Raw genomic sequence first — 15159 nt, 5'->3', positions numbered from 1 at the left:
TTTTTTTTTTTTTTTTTTTTTTTTTTTTTTTTTGACAGAGAGAGAAAGAGTAGGGGAAGGTTTAGACAGAGGGAGAAGCAGGTTCCCTGCTGAACAGGGAGCCAGATGCGGGCCCGATCCCAGGACCCTGAGATCATGACCTGAGCCGAAGGCAGATGCTTAACTGACTGAGCTGCCAGGTGCCCCTCCTGTTTTATTTCTAAGTTCATAGCATGTATGAGTTCATAGCACTAGGCAGACCCAAGTCAAGAGACAGAGAATAGCGTCACATGCTGTGGGCTGTGCTTCAGGGGATGCAGGTGACAGATACACAGTAAGAATATCGAATGTGCCAGGCCTGTGCAACATCTCAGGAGTGAAAGACGAGTTAGACTCTCGCTCACCCCCGACAGTTCAGTGCAGAGGGGAAACGCACTTGGCGAATCATGGTGGCAGCTTGCTCCAGGATTTTCAGGGGCCAAATGATCTAGAGGCCAAAGGAGCTAGGGGAGAGCGGGGAGAGAGAGGGTCCCTGGACACCGATAAAAGAATGCTGCTCACAGAGGGAATGCCTGAATACAGATGACCCTTGAATAACACGGGTTGGAATCGTACTGGCCGCTTCTACACGGATCCACGTGTACATGGATTTTTTTTTTTTTATAATTACAGTACAGTGCCTTAAATGTCTCTTCCTTATGATCTTCTGACATTCTGTTTTCTCTAGCTTACTTTATCGTAAGAACACTGTTTATGAGACATACAATGAACAAAATATGTGCTCATTGGCTGTACGTGATCAGTCAGGCTTCTGGTCAGCAGCAGGCTATGAGTAGTTCAGTTTGGGGGGAGTTAGAGGTTACATGTGAATTTTCAACTGTGTGGGGGGAAGAGGGCTCACCACTCCCGACCCCCATGTGGTTCAAAGGCCAAGTGTACTTTTGAAATCTGAACAGCACGTTACAGGGGTGTTTTGGAAGGGGATAGGGGGAGGAAGAGCATGGGAGCATGGCACGTGGAGGCGACTGGAACATTGTGTATCGGCCGCGCGCAGAGGTATCTGCAGGTGTGCGGAGGGATGGTCGGGGGCTGTGGCTTTACAGGGGACAGAAACTAAGGGAAGAAATCATCCAAGGGTGCAGGAGCCCCAGGGCAGGAATGCGGTGGGCCCCTGCGACAGGCTAGAAGGCTAGAAGCAGGAGGCTCTCATGAAGGTATCTGGGGTGTCTCTGTCCTTCTGTCTGGGTTTCCATGAAACCCCGCGCTGGGCCGCTCCCTTGCCTCCTCTTTCCCTCACTCTTTGGTCCTCCTCCCACCTTCCATCTAAGAGTAGAGGTCCCAGTCCTGCCCCATCCGCTGCTTTCTACCCCCCTTGCCTGGGATTTCACCGCGTTCTCTGGAGTCGGATGCCCCCGGTCTGTGTGTCACCGGTGACTCCCCTCTTGCTGCCCACAGCCATCCTGCCCTCCACTTCCTGCAGGAATTCTAAGCATTTAGCCAAAACAGACCTGAAAACGCCCCTCCCTCCGTTATTTCTCCACCACCCGACTTTTCTATTTTTCCTACTCCTGTTGAGAGCGTCTCCCAAACCTCAAGGCTTTTAGCAGTCATGGAATTATTTTTTTCATCACGCTACCCCTGGCCGTGCACACACTTGCTTCGTAATTCCTCTCACGTCGGTCTCTTCATTCTTCCTTCAGACTCCTAGCCAGGCACTTCCAGTTCCTCCCCATTCAACCTCTAGAATATCCTGTGAATCTTTTCCATCCCCCTGACCTTTCGTTCAGGCCCTCAGCGTCTCCTTGCTTGGATTACCACACTAAGCTCCTGACAACTGCCCCCATTTCCACTTCCTCCCTGGCCTTCCAAGTGCCCCTGCCAGGCTGGCCTTCTGAAGTGCAACCTGATCGCGCTCCTCCCCTGGCCAAACCTCCCAAACGCTTTGCTCCTCGCTCCCCCCCATTCCGTCTGGGCTTCCGGGGGTGGGGGGGGGCCGCCAAAGATGCCACGTTCTGCCCCTACCTACCTCTCCAGTTTTATTTCTCTGGAGTAGAGTATGACGGTCTTTGTTAAAGGGTTGTTCAGTAGAGGCATTGGCTTCAGCACCAGGTTCCAGTGTGAAGAGTTTTAAGGGAAGAGAAGGAAAGGGAGGGAGAGGGGGAGGGGGGACGAGGAGAGAAGGAAAGAAAGGTAGGGAGGGGCAGCAGGGGAGGGGGGGAGGGGGGGGACAGGAAGGAGGAAGGAAGGAAGCCAGGAGGGAGGAAGAGGAAGAAAGGGAAGGGAAAAGGAGAGGGGTGAGGGAGGGAAGGCGAGGAGAGAGGACGGAAACTCTGTCCTGGAATCAGAAAACAGAAAGGTGGTTGCTGTGGTATTCCCACGATTGGAGGCGGAAGAAGAGGAATGGGGAGTTAGTGTTGATGAGTAGGGATGATGAAAACTTCTGGAGGTGGATGGGGATGATGGCACAACAGTGTGCATGTACTTAATGCCACTGAACTGGACACTCAAAAATAACTAAAGTGGTAAGTTTTGTCATGTCATGTTTGTCATGTGTGTTCCTCAGGTGGGGAGCCTTGTGCACTGGCACCCACCCCATGTCTGCCTTGGGAAAGCTAGAGGGTGGGAAATGGCCAGCTGCTTTGGGGACTGCGTGCACGAGAGATGCTGCTGTGTGGAGGGGGAGGGGCCGGGGACTGAGCCGGCGCTCTTTCTCCTATCAAGTAGAGGCAGCTGTCAACCCTGGCCTCAGTGTAGACCATTTTCACCCGGAAGGGCTGGCCTGGGTATGGCTTCAGTGCCTTCCGGTGGGGCCGCCTAGACCATTGGTGGTTGCACAATGACAAAATGGGATGGACAGGTGGATTCATGGAGGGAATAAGGGACCACAGACAAGAGGGAGTTCAGCCACATAAAGGGATCTTTAGGGGAAAGATCACTTCAAAGCTTAGGCCTCGGGGCGCCTGGGTGGCTCAGTGGGTTAAAGCCACTGCCTTCGGCTCAGGTCATGATCCCAGGGACCTGGGATCGAGCCCCGAATCGGGCTCTCTGCTCAGCGGGTGGTTCCCTTCCTCCCTCTGCCTGCCTCTCTGCCTACTTGTGTTCTCTCTCTGTCAAATAAATAAATAAAATCTATTAAAAAAAAAAAAAAAGCTATAGGTCTCTGAAGAGCCCACCCTTGAATCCCATGAGAGAAACACCTCCTGGTCTAAATAGGGTGAAACCATTCTAGAATGGGATGGCAAAGAGCTTTCCATCCTCTCCCCCCCCCCTTTTCCTTTAGTCTTTTCTAAGATCTGGAAAGACACCTAGTGTGCTGGGGAGAAGGCAACAAGAGAGGGAGAAGAGCTGATGTGATTTCCTCCCCCACAAAAGGCTCCTTGGAGATCCTTCCAGGGAGGGGCAAGGACTCCCCTCTCAGGAGGTGGAACTGTAAACTGACAAATGGATTAGAACTTCTGGATTCTGAATCAAGACCATTTTGCTGTTTAGATAACTGTAAGGCTTTGTATTATCAAAGAATTAATCAGGTTATGGGGCCTGAGTTTTCACCCAGGGACAGGAGAGGAACTCTTCCTACAGGGCAGGCTTAATGAGACAGTGGAAGTCAGAAGTCGAGCTGCTTTTATGTTTATACCTCGTGAGTCTCGCTTACTCAGGGTGCCATTTCCATCTCTCGATTCGGGCCCTCCAGCCAACACCGCCAACATGATATTCCCCCAAACACCCCAGGCAGAGTACAATTCCACCTTTGTGCTTGGGTTCCCGGTCTTCCTGGACTCCTCTTCCCACACTGCATTTTAATTTTACCTCTTTTACTAGAGGGCTGTTCATACTTGTCTGATCACTCATGTAGATTTAAAGTACTTGAAGGCAAGAGCCATGTCGTCTTTGCTTCTGTTTCCCACATTTCCTTCATCATAGTACATAGTACCTAGTAGACACAGTACATAGTACCTAGTAGACACAGTACATAGCACATAGTATGTTGTACCTAGTAGACACAGTACATAGCACATAGTACCTAGTAGACATTTTTCAAATGGTGTGATGACCAAATGACTGATGAATGAAATAATACTAATTGATCATTACTTACATGTACTGTGTTTGTGAAAGTAGAAAAGACCGTATTATGAAATTCTCATGGCTTTTTCCCCTGCGGTTGCCAAGCAAGTTTGAATCGGACTTATCTGATTTGCAGACTCACTCTTGCAATGCCACCAGGAACATACACAGTGTTCTAAATGCTTCTAAAAGAGGAAATAATCATCTTTTATATGGGCATATGTAGTCATTTTTTATTTTCTAAAAATGTAAGTAAATGGTGGAATATCTGTATTGATCAGAGAAAAATTACAAGATACAAATGAGCATTGTAGTAAACAGTCACCTACAACCCACCTCCCACGCATTACCTTACTGTTAACACCATCTCTCATCTTTTTCCACTGGCTAGTTTTTTTCTCAGAATAACAGTATAGGCCACTTGGGGTAAAGTTAGTATTTGTCCTGTTATTTTAGGAAGAGATTCTAAAAGGCTTTATGATATGTGTGAGAAGGAAGGTGATGGGAAAGGGTAGACCCTGGATAATAGACATGTCCCTGGGTGTGGAAGTCAAAGTGAGTAAAGATTGAGTAAAAAGATTAATTCAACCACTGTGTTGTCAGGACACCTTAGGCAAAGGCGAGAGAGGACACGTAGAATCTCTGGCTGACTTAGGATCTGTTCCTAAATCAGCCTGTCTCCTGCCTCCTAGGCCAGCCTGTCCAAGGCACCAGGCTGAGATGGTGATTAATATGTGTGTGGGGGGGAACCTTAAGCTAAAGAGGAGCTCTTCTTTCTTATTTGCCTTGGGTTCTGATTAAATTTGGGGAAAGGGGGTTGAACACCGAAGTGTGGCAAAAACTCTACAGCGGGGGTTTTCCGTTGGGAGATTTTGCCCCCACCGAATATTGGCAACATCTGGAGTTATTCATGGTTGTCACAGCTGGAGGATGAGTGCTACTGAAACCCAGTAGGTGGAAACCAGAGATGTTGCCAACCATCCTACAACACACTGCACAGCCTCCCCAAGTAAAGAAGGATCTGGGCCCAGATGTCAGCAGGGCTGAGGTTAAGAATCCCTGCTTTAAGAACAACAACAACAACAAAAAAAAAAAAAAAGGCAAGAGAACAGTTGGCAAATATTTTCTTATATATTTCTTATATTATGTCTCACTTTCCCATTGAGAGATGTCAGCTTGAGAACTCTTTGAGTCTGGAGTCTATCAGGTGGATTAAAAATGCTAGAGGTTTTTATCATTAATCAGTCCTTTGTGCATTCTTGAAAGGTCAAGAGTTGTCGTAAGAAAGGGCAGAAAGCCCTTCATGTAAATCATACTTGAAGTTATCCCAAGAAGCTTTCAAAACCTGATACCATTTAAGCCAGTGGTACCCGTAGCTAGATGATTTTTTAACCCAGGGGCAAAGCTGGGGAAAGGAGATGGAAAAAGAGTAAGATCCTGGAGCTTCTTTCTAGCTTTGCTCTTCGTAGCATTGAGATTTTTGTGGAATTAAGTGACTCCTTTTCTAGTATATTTTTGTGTTTGTCTTCAAGCCTTGGAATGACTTGCAGGGTTCAGAGACATCATTACATACCTGTGTCACTGACCCCACTGTTTATTTTCCAAACATTACGTACTTTGGGGGGAGCGCAGAGAGGGAGGTGTGCGTTGTGACTGCACCTATGGGTGAGGTGGCTAGAGGTCATGGTGGCTATCAGGTCATCAGATCCTTAAGATGTGGTAAGGGATGCAGTTCATACTCCAGAAACAGTCAGGTGGACTGCAGACCGAGGCAAAGAAGCTAGGCATGTGACTTTGAAAGCTTCAGATTTTTTTTCTTTTCTTTCTTTTCTTTTAAGCATGATTGAATCAACTTGGTTTTTGTGAGCCTCACAGATACGCGGAAAAACCACAGCTCGGCAGGAGTTGGGAAAGGGGGAAGGGCTCTAAATTAAATATAACAGTTGCTTGGCAATTTAGTTGCTGACAAAAAAAAAGTCATTTACTCTGAAAACCATGTGTAATACGTCGGGAAGGAGAAAAGAACAATTAGCCCACTTCTTACGTAGCCTTTATGGACAACACTATATTAATTGTAATTATTCAATTGGAAGTGCTCTTCCGTCTTCTTTACTACAACTCAATAAACGGCACATGTACTTGGCTTTCACCCTGTCTCATGCTTTGTAAGGAACGTGTCATTTTCTCTAGCCGTCCAGCTTACAGCAGGGAGGTTCCCCTTTCACATCTGTCCTGCCTGCTTCCCACTGCTTCTTCTTGCTAATCCATCCATCCATCACAAATTGCCACAAACTTTGTAACCTAAAACAACAGAAATGTATTCCCTTGCAGCCTGGAGGCCAGAAGTCCAAAATCCGAAGGTTCTAGGGGAGCCCCTTTCCTTTCCTCTCCCAGTTTCTGGTGGCTCTAGGACATCCTTAACTTGTGGCCACCATGACTCTAATTTCTTGTCTTGCTCCCATCATTGTGCTATTAAGAGAATCCATTGACTGGGTGGCTTATTAACAACAAAAATGTATTTCTCACAGAGCTGAAGGCTGGCAAGTCTGAAATCAAAGAGCCCACACATTTGCTGTCTGGGCACTCTCTGGGGTCTTTTGTTTTGTAGGGCCACTAATATGTACATGAGGGCTCCATCCTCATGACTAATCACCTCAAATACTATCACACTAGGCATGGAGTTTCACTGTATTAATTTTGGGGCAGAGGGTGGAACACATATTCAGTCCAGAGCACTGTCTCTGTTTTCACGTGTCCTTCCTGTGTCTCTTCCTTATCTTCCTATTTGAGGGACACTTATTATTGGTTTTCGGGCTTACCTGGGTAATCTAGAATGATCTCATCTTGAGATCCTTAACTGAATCACATCTGCAAATACATTTTTTCCAAATAAGGTGACATTCACATGTTCCTGGGGTTAGGACATAGGCAGAATTTGAGGGGTCACCCCTCAACCCACTATTTTATGTCCTCTTTTTTTCTTTCCCAGAATGCTGAGTATACTATAGTTACTAATAAATGCTTATTGATTTGAAAGTGTGCTCGTTTCAAAGTGGCCCAAATTAATGGCTGGGCTAATTGCCCCACCTTGTTTCAAAGAGGCTCTGTCATTAGCACTACAGAATGCATGGACATAAAAACAGTCCGACTTGGCAAGGCGAATATGTGTTTCCGACTAAAGATCAAACATCTAATAGTCACACCTAAAGCAAAAGCAGTCAGTAAATTGAACCATTATTATAACCTGTAAGATTGCTGTTTTTCTAAGTGTTGGTCCTTGGGCTGCAATTAACTTCCTAGGTGGTCTTGAGGATTACTAGCTCCCAGCAAGGTATGAATGTCTCAGTTGAATCGACCCTGTTTACCCTTTATTAATTTCGGTGCCCTAGAAGAGAGAGAGAGAAAAAAAAAAAAAAACTGGTCAGGGCTTTAAAAATAAAGGGAGACAATTGTCATATTAAAATGTTCGCTTTAATTGGGTTCGCTGAAATGAGTAAGTCCTGAAACAGGGACAGGCGTTCACCATGTTCTCTGTTACTTCTGGAAGCAGCGTAGCAGGGAGGATGGAGCACCTGGGGGTGTGGCCGGGAGACCCTGGTCACCGGACCCCAAGTGCTAGATTCGGAGACCTGGCTGGGCCTGGTTCTGCGGGTGCAGGTGTGACCTTGGGCAAGCCACTTACTCTCTCTGGGCTTCCGTTCCCTACCTTTTCAGGAAACCAGGTGGGCTGAACTAGCAGTTTTTCGGTCTGTATGTCATGTGCTGTGGTGCTTGTCTCACCTGCTCCCAGAAACAATCCCAGTGGTTCTTTCTGTGATTAGAAACTGGGTTTGATGGGGCACCTGGGTGGCTCAGTGGGTTAAGGCCTCTGCCTTCGGCTCAGGTCATGATCCCAGGGTCCTGGGATGGAGCCCCGCATAGGGCTCTCTGCTCAGCAGGGACCCTGCTTCCTCCTCTCTCTCTGCCTGTCTCTCTGCCTACTTGTGATCTCTGTCTGTCAAATAAATAAATAAAATCTTAGGAAAAAAAAGAAAAGAAAAGAAACTGGGTTTGGTTCAGAATTTTAAAACCGTGCTGTTCTGGTTTCTCCTCCTTCACCTGCTTGCAGCGGAGAGCTACAAGGAGACTCAGATGGTGAAGATTAAAGAGGAGCCCATGGAGGTCGACATCCAGGACTCGCATGTCTCGGTATCACCCAGCCGGAATGTTGGCTATAGCACTTTAATCGGGCGAGAGAAAACTGAACCCTTACAGAAGATGCCAGAGGGCAGAGTGCCCCCAGAGAGAAACCTCTTCAGTCAGGACATCTCTGTGAAGATGGCTTCCGAGCTTCTCTTTCAACTGTCAGGTACATTTCTGTGCAGAAAAATGTCAATAATTGGGAATAATTGGAAAGAAAGCCACTCTAACAAAGTAAAAACACCCGCATTATAGAATTTCTCAGGCAGAAATCAATTTTGTTACTTTAACATGCATACTGCCACTCAAACTAACAGTTAATAAAATGTTGCCAAGTGGAACTCCTGCCAAACTTTCTTTAATAAATAGTTAAGAATCACTTGAAATTAGAACTCTATTCAGTTCCGTGCAAATGATCCCTGTTGACTAGGCTAAACATCTCACCTCGACTTTTGCTTAGGCAGTTGATCTGATTAACAGCCTCTTGTTTTTTTTTTTTTTCCCAAGTGCTCAAAAGATAAACTTCAATTTACTCCAACAGTGACTGAATTACCATGAATTCCAAATTAGTGTGGTTTGAATTAAGATTGTACTGTATCTTGCCAAAAACAAACAAAAAAAATAAATAAATCAAGTAAAGGGAGTAGATGAAATGTGAGGACTCTTTCCAGCTATCCCCTTGCAGAGCATTTTTCTATAAACCGACGGTTTCTACTTTGAATATTTGGAATTCACAGGTGTAGGAATTACCAGCTCAGCTAAGTGTCCTGATAGAACAGTTGATGGTCCTCTTGGTTACCTTTGTTAACTCTTTCAAGCTGCATAGTGTTGGTCCTGAACAAATTTAACATGCTCTTATTATTTGAACATGGTTGAGATTGAAGATATAGACACGTACAAGATTCAGATTCCTTGAAATACTCAGAGCTTGTCCACACTCAAGCATTGGCCTGTGTATAGAAATTCATGCATCAGTAGAGTTTGTTACGAATGTTTGAGAAACTCTGTTTCATTAGGGATAGCATATTCAAAACACCACGAGATGCCTCATTATTTAAGTATTCACTTGCTTTCCCTGCTAAGAAAAATATCAGGGAGAAGAAGCTAGAATCTGCATACCATCATGATAGTTCACCTTGTTGTTGGCCTGGTGACACAGTGCCAGAGCTTGAAACTATCGGTTGGTTCCGGAAATGGTGGCCTCCTGCTTCTCAGACAGGGATTGTTCTTTGTGCAAAGCCTTGCAGTAATGGAAATAGTTAATTCCATAAACTTCACAGGACACGTGGATCATCCCAAGCTCCCCAGAGCTCCAAATCCTACAAGGTGCTTTTCTTTTCTTTTTTTTTAAACAAGCTGAAAGCATATCTAGAAACAATATAACTTTGAAAAGGACTTAGCAGTTACAATTTGCAAAAGTGAGGCCAGTGTGTGGTTCTTTTCAGAAAGTCTCTGTCTCTCCCGGTACATTATCACTGTCTGCTATCAGTGACAAACTTTGTGTCTGAGAGTTCTCACCTGGCCACTGTCACTTACTGCCTGGGTGACCTCAAGCAAGTCTTTTAGCCCGGTTTCCTGCTCTCTGAAAGAATACTGCCTCTGAATCCAAATCCAGCCTCGTTGTCATTGTCTAGTGCACAGAAAGCGACCGTCCACACCAACTTGCACATAGCCGTTTCAGCCTAGTGTTACAAGTATTGGGTGGATGTTGTAAGTCTTTCGTTTTTCCAAATTATCTGTTTAAATTTGTTCAAAAATCCCTAAGATCAGGATTTTTTATTTGCTCTGCCATGGAAACCCGAAACCCTCATCAAGCTGGCCAGGTTTTCTCTGCTTGCTGAAGCCGTTGAGGGCTGTGACAGTCAGGGCAGAATCCTCCCATTTGAACTGGATTGGGAAGGCCGGAGTTCAACTCTAGTGTTCTTGAAAGCTAATTAAATAATTCCTGACAGCTGGTAGATACAGACCTCAAGACAGAAAAGGGAGGGTTTACCTCTGCTTGTCTAATGATATTTTTTTGTCCCTGGTGACATTTATCAGAATAAGCGCTCGATGACTGCTGAACCCAGAGGTCTTATGGCTGTTTTTATATCCCCTCGCACAAAGGGGCCTGACAATACAGAATGCTTAAAGGTTGTCATCAAAGTCAGAAGCGGAACAGTTGCAACAACTGCAATTTTCATGCTGAATCAGAGGAAAGCAGAAATTTTCAGCTGGGGAAACATGTAGTAGGAATAACGGGTTCTGGTGCGCATCTCTCCGTGTGTATGTATGCTTATTAAGGCCTCATTAAAATCAGACAACACACTTGAAATTTGTCAGTGACTGTTTCCCTTTGATTGGTTTTTACTAAGATATTTTTGTGGATGCTGTCTATATGCTTTTAATGATTGTCTTTATGAATAAGACAGGGAGGGTTTGAATATTTACAAAGGAAACCAAAAGAAAACCACAAAAGAGAAACAGAAACATTGAGGGAGTTTCTGTTTAAGCCTTAGAGACTCAAATTGAGTAAGAACAACCTACAAGGGATGTTTCATTCTTTCTTCTTACAGAAAAAGTGAGCAAAGAGCACAATCACACAAAAGAAAACACCATTCGGACGACCACCAGGTAGGCCATTTTTGGGAAGGGGGGGTCCCCTCAGAGCACCCCTTGTGTGGGCCATCAGGCCCCGATCACGCGTGGTGCATTGTTCCCCGAACTCTTTTCTCCCGCTGGGTTCAAAGGAGTCATGCCTTTTGCCCCCAGTTTGTGTTAGAAATTTTGTGGAAATAATACAGAAAGCAACCGCGCCAAGGGGGAAGACCACTAATATTTATCAAACATCTAATAGCTGTTAACTTGGCTGGAGAATTTTCCAGGTGTTTTTGTTTTTGTTTTACTCCTTATAATAGTTTTGTGAAGTAGGTCATATTATTACTCTCTTTGCAGAAGTTTTTTGACTTGGGAGTTTAAGCGGGTGTCACAGCTAGGATCGGGGGGCTGGGTCCATATCTCAGGAAGGCTTCACCCAGTCAGGAGACCAAGGTGGGTTCCTCAGTAGCTCCGCAGGTGTGAACAGATCACTGGTCACCAAGGATACCCCAGCTTTTTACCTCACAGCATTGTTAGGAGGGGAGAACATTTTCAAATGAGAGAAAATGCTTCAAAGGCTGCAGGAAGACCTTTGTCATTAACAGCTGTAGATAAGGATGCTGTGCATTTGCCAAAGGCAGTTTGAGGAGGTCCGCCAAGGTGGGCTGCCCCTCCGTTAGCCAGATGGAGGGAGGAGGACCAGCCGTGCCACCACTCTTCCCCAGCCTGAAAGGCCATCCTGACCCCAGCTGTGCTCCACTAGCGCATACCCCACCACTGCGAGAAAGGAACCTCAGGGGAGATAGGAGCTCTAGCTTTTAAGGACCGTCCCCCACCCTCAGACCCCCGCCTCTCCAGTCCCTGGGTTAACCCCAGAGGTGGGCTTTACCAGATGAAATAGGAACAGGGAGAATGAGATGTGCGTTCCCAAGAAGGCTTTCAGTCAAGGAACTAAGCTTTCACGAGCAAACGTAGATTCTTCCTGATGGGAACAGTTGACTGGTTTGGTGTTTTTAGTTCTTGCAACAAAAGATAAATGATGTTTTTCTCTTTTGAGGTGGTATGAGTCGACCTCAGAGCATTATCAGGCATGTGCTCATCTGAACCTTAACCTGAGTTGTTTTTTCCTTTTTAATTCTATGAATTGGAATTTAGGGGTATCAAATGTCAAACAGTAATTAGAACAGAGCCAGCTGGCCTCACATGAAGTTTATATGGTACCAGGAAAACGAAACCTGCTGTAACGAAACAGAAGAGGGGCATAGCCTTGTCTTTGTGTATTAAGTACACAGTTGTAAAATGGGTCTTTCAATCTGGGCTGCACATTGTTTAGGGAAATGGGTCAGGGGGCTGGGAGGGCTACTTGTCTATTAAGTTGGATGCCCGAATAGGAGATGTTATCTGCTGCAGATTCCAGTGGACCTTCCACATGTCATCTTAAGACTGTTTAGTATCTCTGCTTGCGGCCATGGCTGTAAACCCATGAAGCTGTCCTGATTGGGAAACAATGAAAGACAGCAGACTAAAAATAACCAATTATCCTTTTAATTGCTTCCATAGGTTTGTTGAAGTGTCACGGGTCAGGTTCCTTAGAAGCTGAGCCCGAGACAAGGATTCCCGGGAAGGGACTCTATTGAGGGACTGCTCTCAGAGGACCCTGCTGGGAAATGAAGGTGGCAGGAGAGGGAAGGGGACATCGTGGAGCAAGGGTGTAGTTTTTGCTGGGTTCCAGCTTTAGCTTGATCCCACAGAGAATTCTGGAGCATGAATTGCACCACAGGGTAAAGCCTGCCTGGAGGCAAGGGGGCCAGCTCTTTGGACCTCTGTGCTGTTCCCTAGCTTCGGGTCACCTCCAGCAGGAGATGTGGAACCTCCTCGTTGCAGAGGCTCCAAGGGTGAAGGCAGTTCCCCCTCGCCGTTCACAGCCAGCACGGCCAGCCACTTGCTCGCTCGATCGCTTGCTCTCTCTCGTGGGGAGCCCAGTAATGAAGTACAGGAGCTCTAGGCAGGACCCGCCAGCCCACTGTAGGCTTTCTGCTAGATCTTTAAGATCACATCATAATATGTACATAACAGAAAGGTATGCTGCAAAGGCATGTTATTTTATGCTTTTCAGGTGTTCTCTGGGAAGACTAAGAGGAGGTTTGAACTAGCCCCAAATGAGTGAAATGCATCTCACAGCCTAAATTGCCTTGGCTAGAGCTAGAGCATAATTATAGGATAGAAGAGAATTTTTTTTAGCCATTTGGCAAAAATGAGGCAATCTTTAAATTCTTCTCTTGCTGGGAGAGTATGAGTAAGAAGAAATCCAAATCAGATCTTTTGCCCAAAGCAGAGGAAGAGGTGCTTGCCGAGAGCCCCCAACATGGTAAGCGTTCATCAAGCAGTGTTACAGAATTCTGGGTTTATTCTCCTTTTATAGAATCCTTGGTGTGTTTTTATTCCTTTGAGTAGGAACCTATTCAATTAGACTCTCCTCAAACAGATCTCTTTTTTACCTTCTCACCTCATTACTTGGGGCAGAATAGAATCAAGTGTCTTTGTGCCAAGAAATCCTCCTTAACCTCAATTAACTGATGGCAGGGACAGGGGGAAAAATGCCAGCTCCCTCTCTTACTCGATTTCTGTTTTAGAAGGAACTCTTATTCTGTACGCCTAAGGTCAGCTCATGGGGGTTACTTTTTAAGGTAGGATTTGCAATACTTTTCAAAAAGAATGACATCAAGCCTCCACATTTCCTTATCTCTGGATCTTTAGGTACTTAGTGGGATCTTCTTCTGGGTCCAGAAGAATCTGGCTGTCCAGAACGGTGGCTCATGATTGCAGTCAGGTTCAGAATCTGCCATGTTTGAGAGTTGCTGGGTACACTGAAAATAGTTTAATTCTGAAGGGCGGGCCTTGGTACGTTGACCGTAGCACTGTACAGAGGGTCAGGCTCTTCCAGATGCCAGGGGGTACCTGAGCTCCTCCTGAGCTACCGCTAGGGCCTCCTGGTCCTAGAGTTTGGATGTCCAGGCCGCCAAGAGCAGAGAAGAGATGTGCAGTCCTGGAAGAAGGCAGCTGATTCTCTTTCCCTGTCATATAAACCCACAACTTTCTCCACAGTTGTTTGTCATTTTTTGGTCTTGACTCTCATTCCAACCACAAGAACTAAGGAAAAGTGTAGCAGCCTAGGAAGAAACACGGTAGCTTGGCATTCCACTATGTGCTTAACCAAGGAGAGAAGACATGGGATGTGGATTTCCATGCCTGGGCACCAAGAGAGCATGAAGCTTGGGAATGTGTGTCTAGCCCACCATCCATCATATCCCACCATATCCCATACGGGCTGATAGTTGTGCCTCCCTCCTCATCAGATCCTTTCCACTGGCCTTTCTGCTGTTTGTTAATATCTCTATTATAAGATGGACAGATAGGGAGAGAGAAAATGATGTTAGACAGCATTCCTTGTTAGCAATTAAAAAAAAAAAAAAGTTTGGGTGAGGCTAAAGGTTGAAATGGGGAACTAGCAAGTTTCTGGGTCATTGGCTCTCTACCTCATTTAAAAAAAAAAAAAAAAAACTCTTTCAGTGGAAAATTTCAAACATATACAAAAGTAGAGAAAGTACCCATCACTCAGTCTGAACAATGATCATCTCGTGACCCTTGTTGAAAGGTCTCCTCCTTTCGTTCCCCTCCCCCTGAATTATTTTAAAGCAAATCCCAGACATCATTTTAAGAACGTGTTTGAGAGTGCTTTTTCTTTCACCCGAAGAACTGAGACCCAGCTGCTTAAATTAGTATCATCTTCCCAAAAGTAAAGGAGGAAAACAGTCTACCGGAGTGCACCGTGTAGCCAGGTAGAGAAATCAATCTACTTACCAGCTGAAATGATTGGGTCATGTGGTCCTGCTCACCAATGCCTTGACCTTAACCCCTCCACCCTTGTTTGTGCCCTCCTAGGAGCACCCCCACTGAATCAGTCGTTTAGTTGGAACTTCACTATAAATGCTAAAACAGCAGTTCTTTTGCCTGTTTAACCTCAGAGTCTAGCAAATTCAATCTAAGTGTTAAGAAGGCTGTGCATCTCCTTTGAGATAGTGTGTGGACGGAGCATTCTTAATGCCATTCTACCTGATAAATGAGATGAGGAGACAGTCCAGCCAGACCCAGGAGAACAGAAGAACTGAACACTTAAGAGACTAATAAAATCCTGATTTTTTATTTCCTTTCCTAGCACACGCCTAGATTCTGCAGGGAATAGATAACCAGCTAATATGATCATTTGTTGATGAAAATATATGAGGCATGATATCATAACCAGATCCCAAAGTTTAATGGAATAAAAAGAAGATCTACATCTTCTGACATGGACCATCA

General features: G+C 45.5%; 1 protein-coding gene across 5 annotated transcripts in view; it reads left to right on the top strand.

Annotated features, from left to right (window-relative positions):
* Positions 1-15159, top strand: part of ZNF827 (zinc finger protein 827) — a 166302-nt gene that overhangs the window by 81969 nt on the left and 69174 nt on the right. For all 5 annotated transcript variants that reach the window (XM_059373278.1, XM_059373286.1, XM_059373302.1 and 2 more), the window contains exons 6-7: positions 8153-8392; positions 10779-10836. In XM_059373278.1, the coding sequence (XP_059229261.1) occupies positions 8153-8392; positions 10779-10836 (298 nt within the window). The remainder of the gene's footprint in view (positions 1-8152; positions 8393-10778; positions 10837-15159) is intronic.

This window comes from Mustela nigripes, chromosome 1, assembly GCF_022355385.1.
Source record: "Mustela nigripes isolate SB6536 chromosome 1, MUSNIG.SB6536, whole genome shotgun sequence".
NCBI classification, from domain to species: domain Eukaryota; kingdom Metazoa; phylum Chordata; class Mammalia; order Carnivora; family Mustelidae; genus Mustela; species Mustela nigripes.
This window is presented reverse-complemented; position numbering and strand designations above follow the sequence as displayed.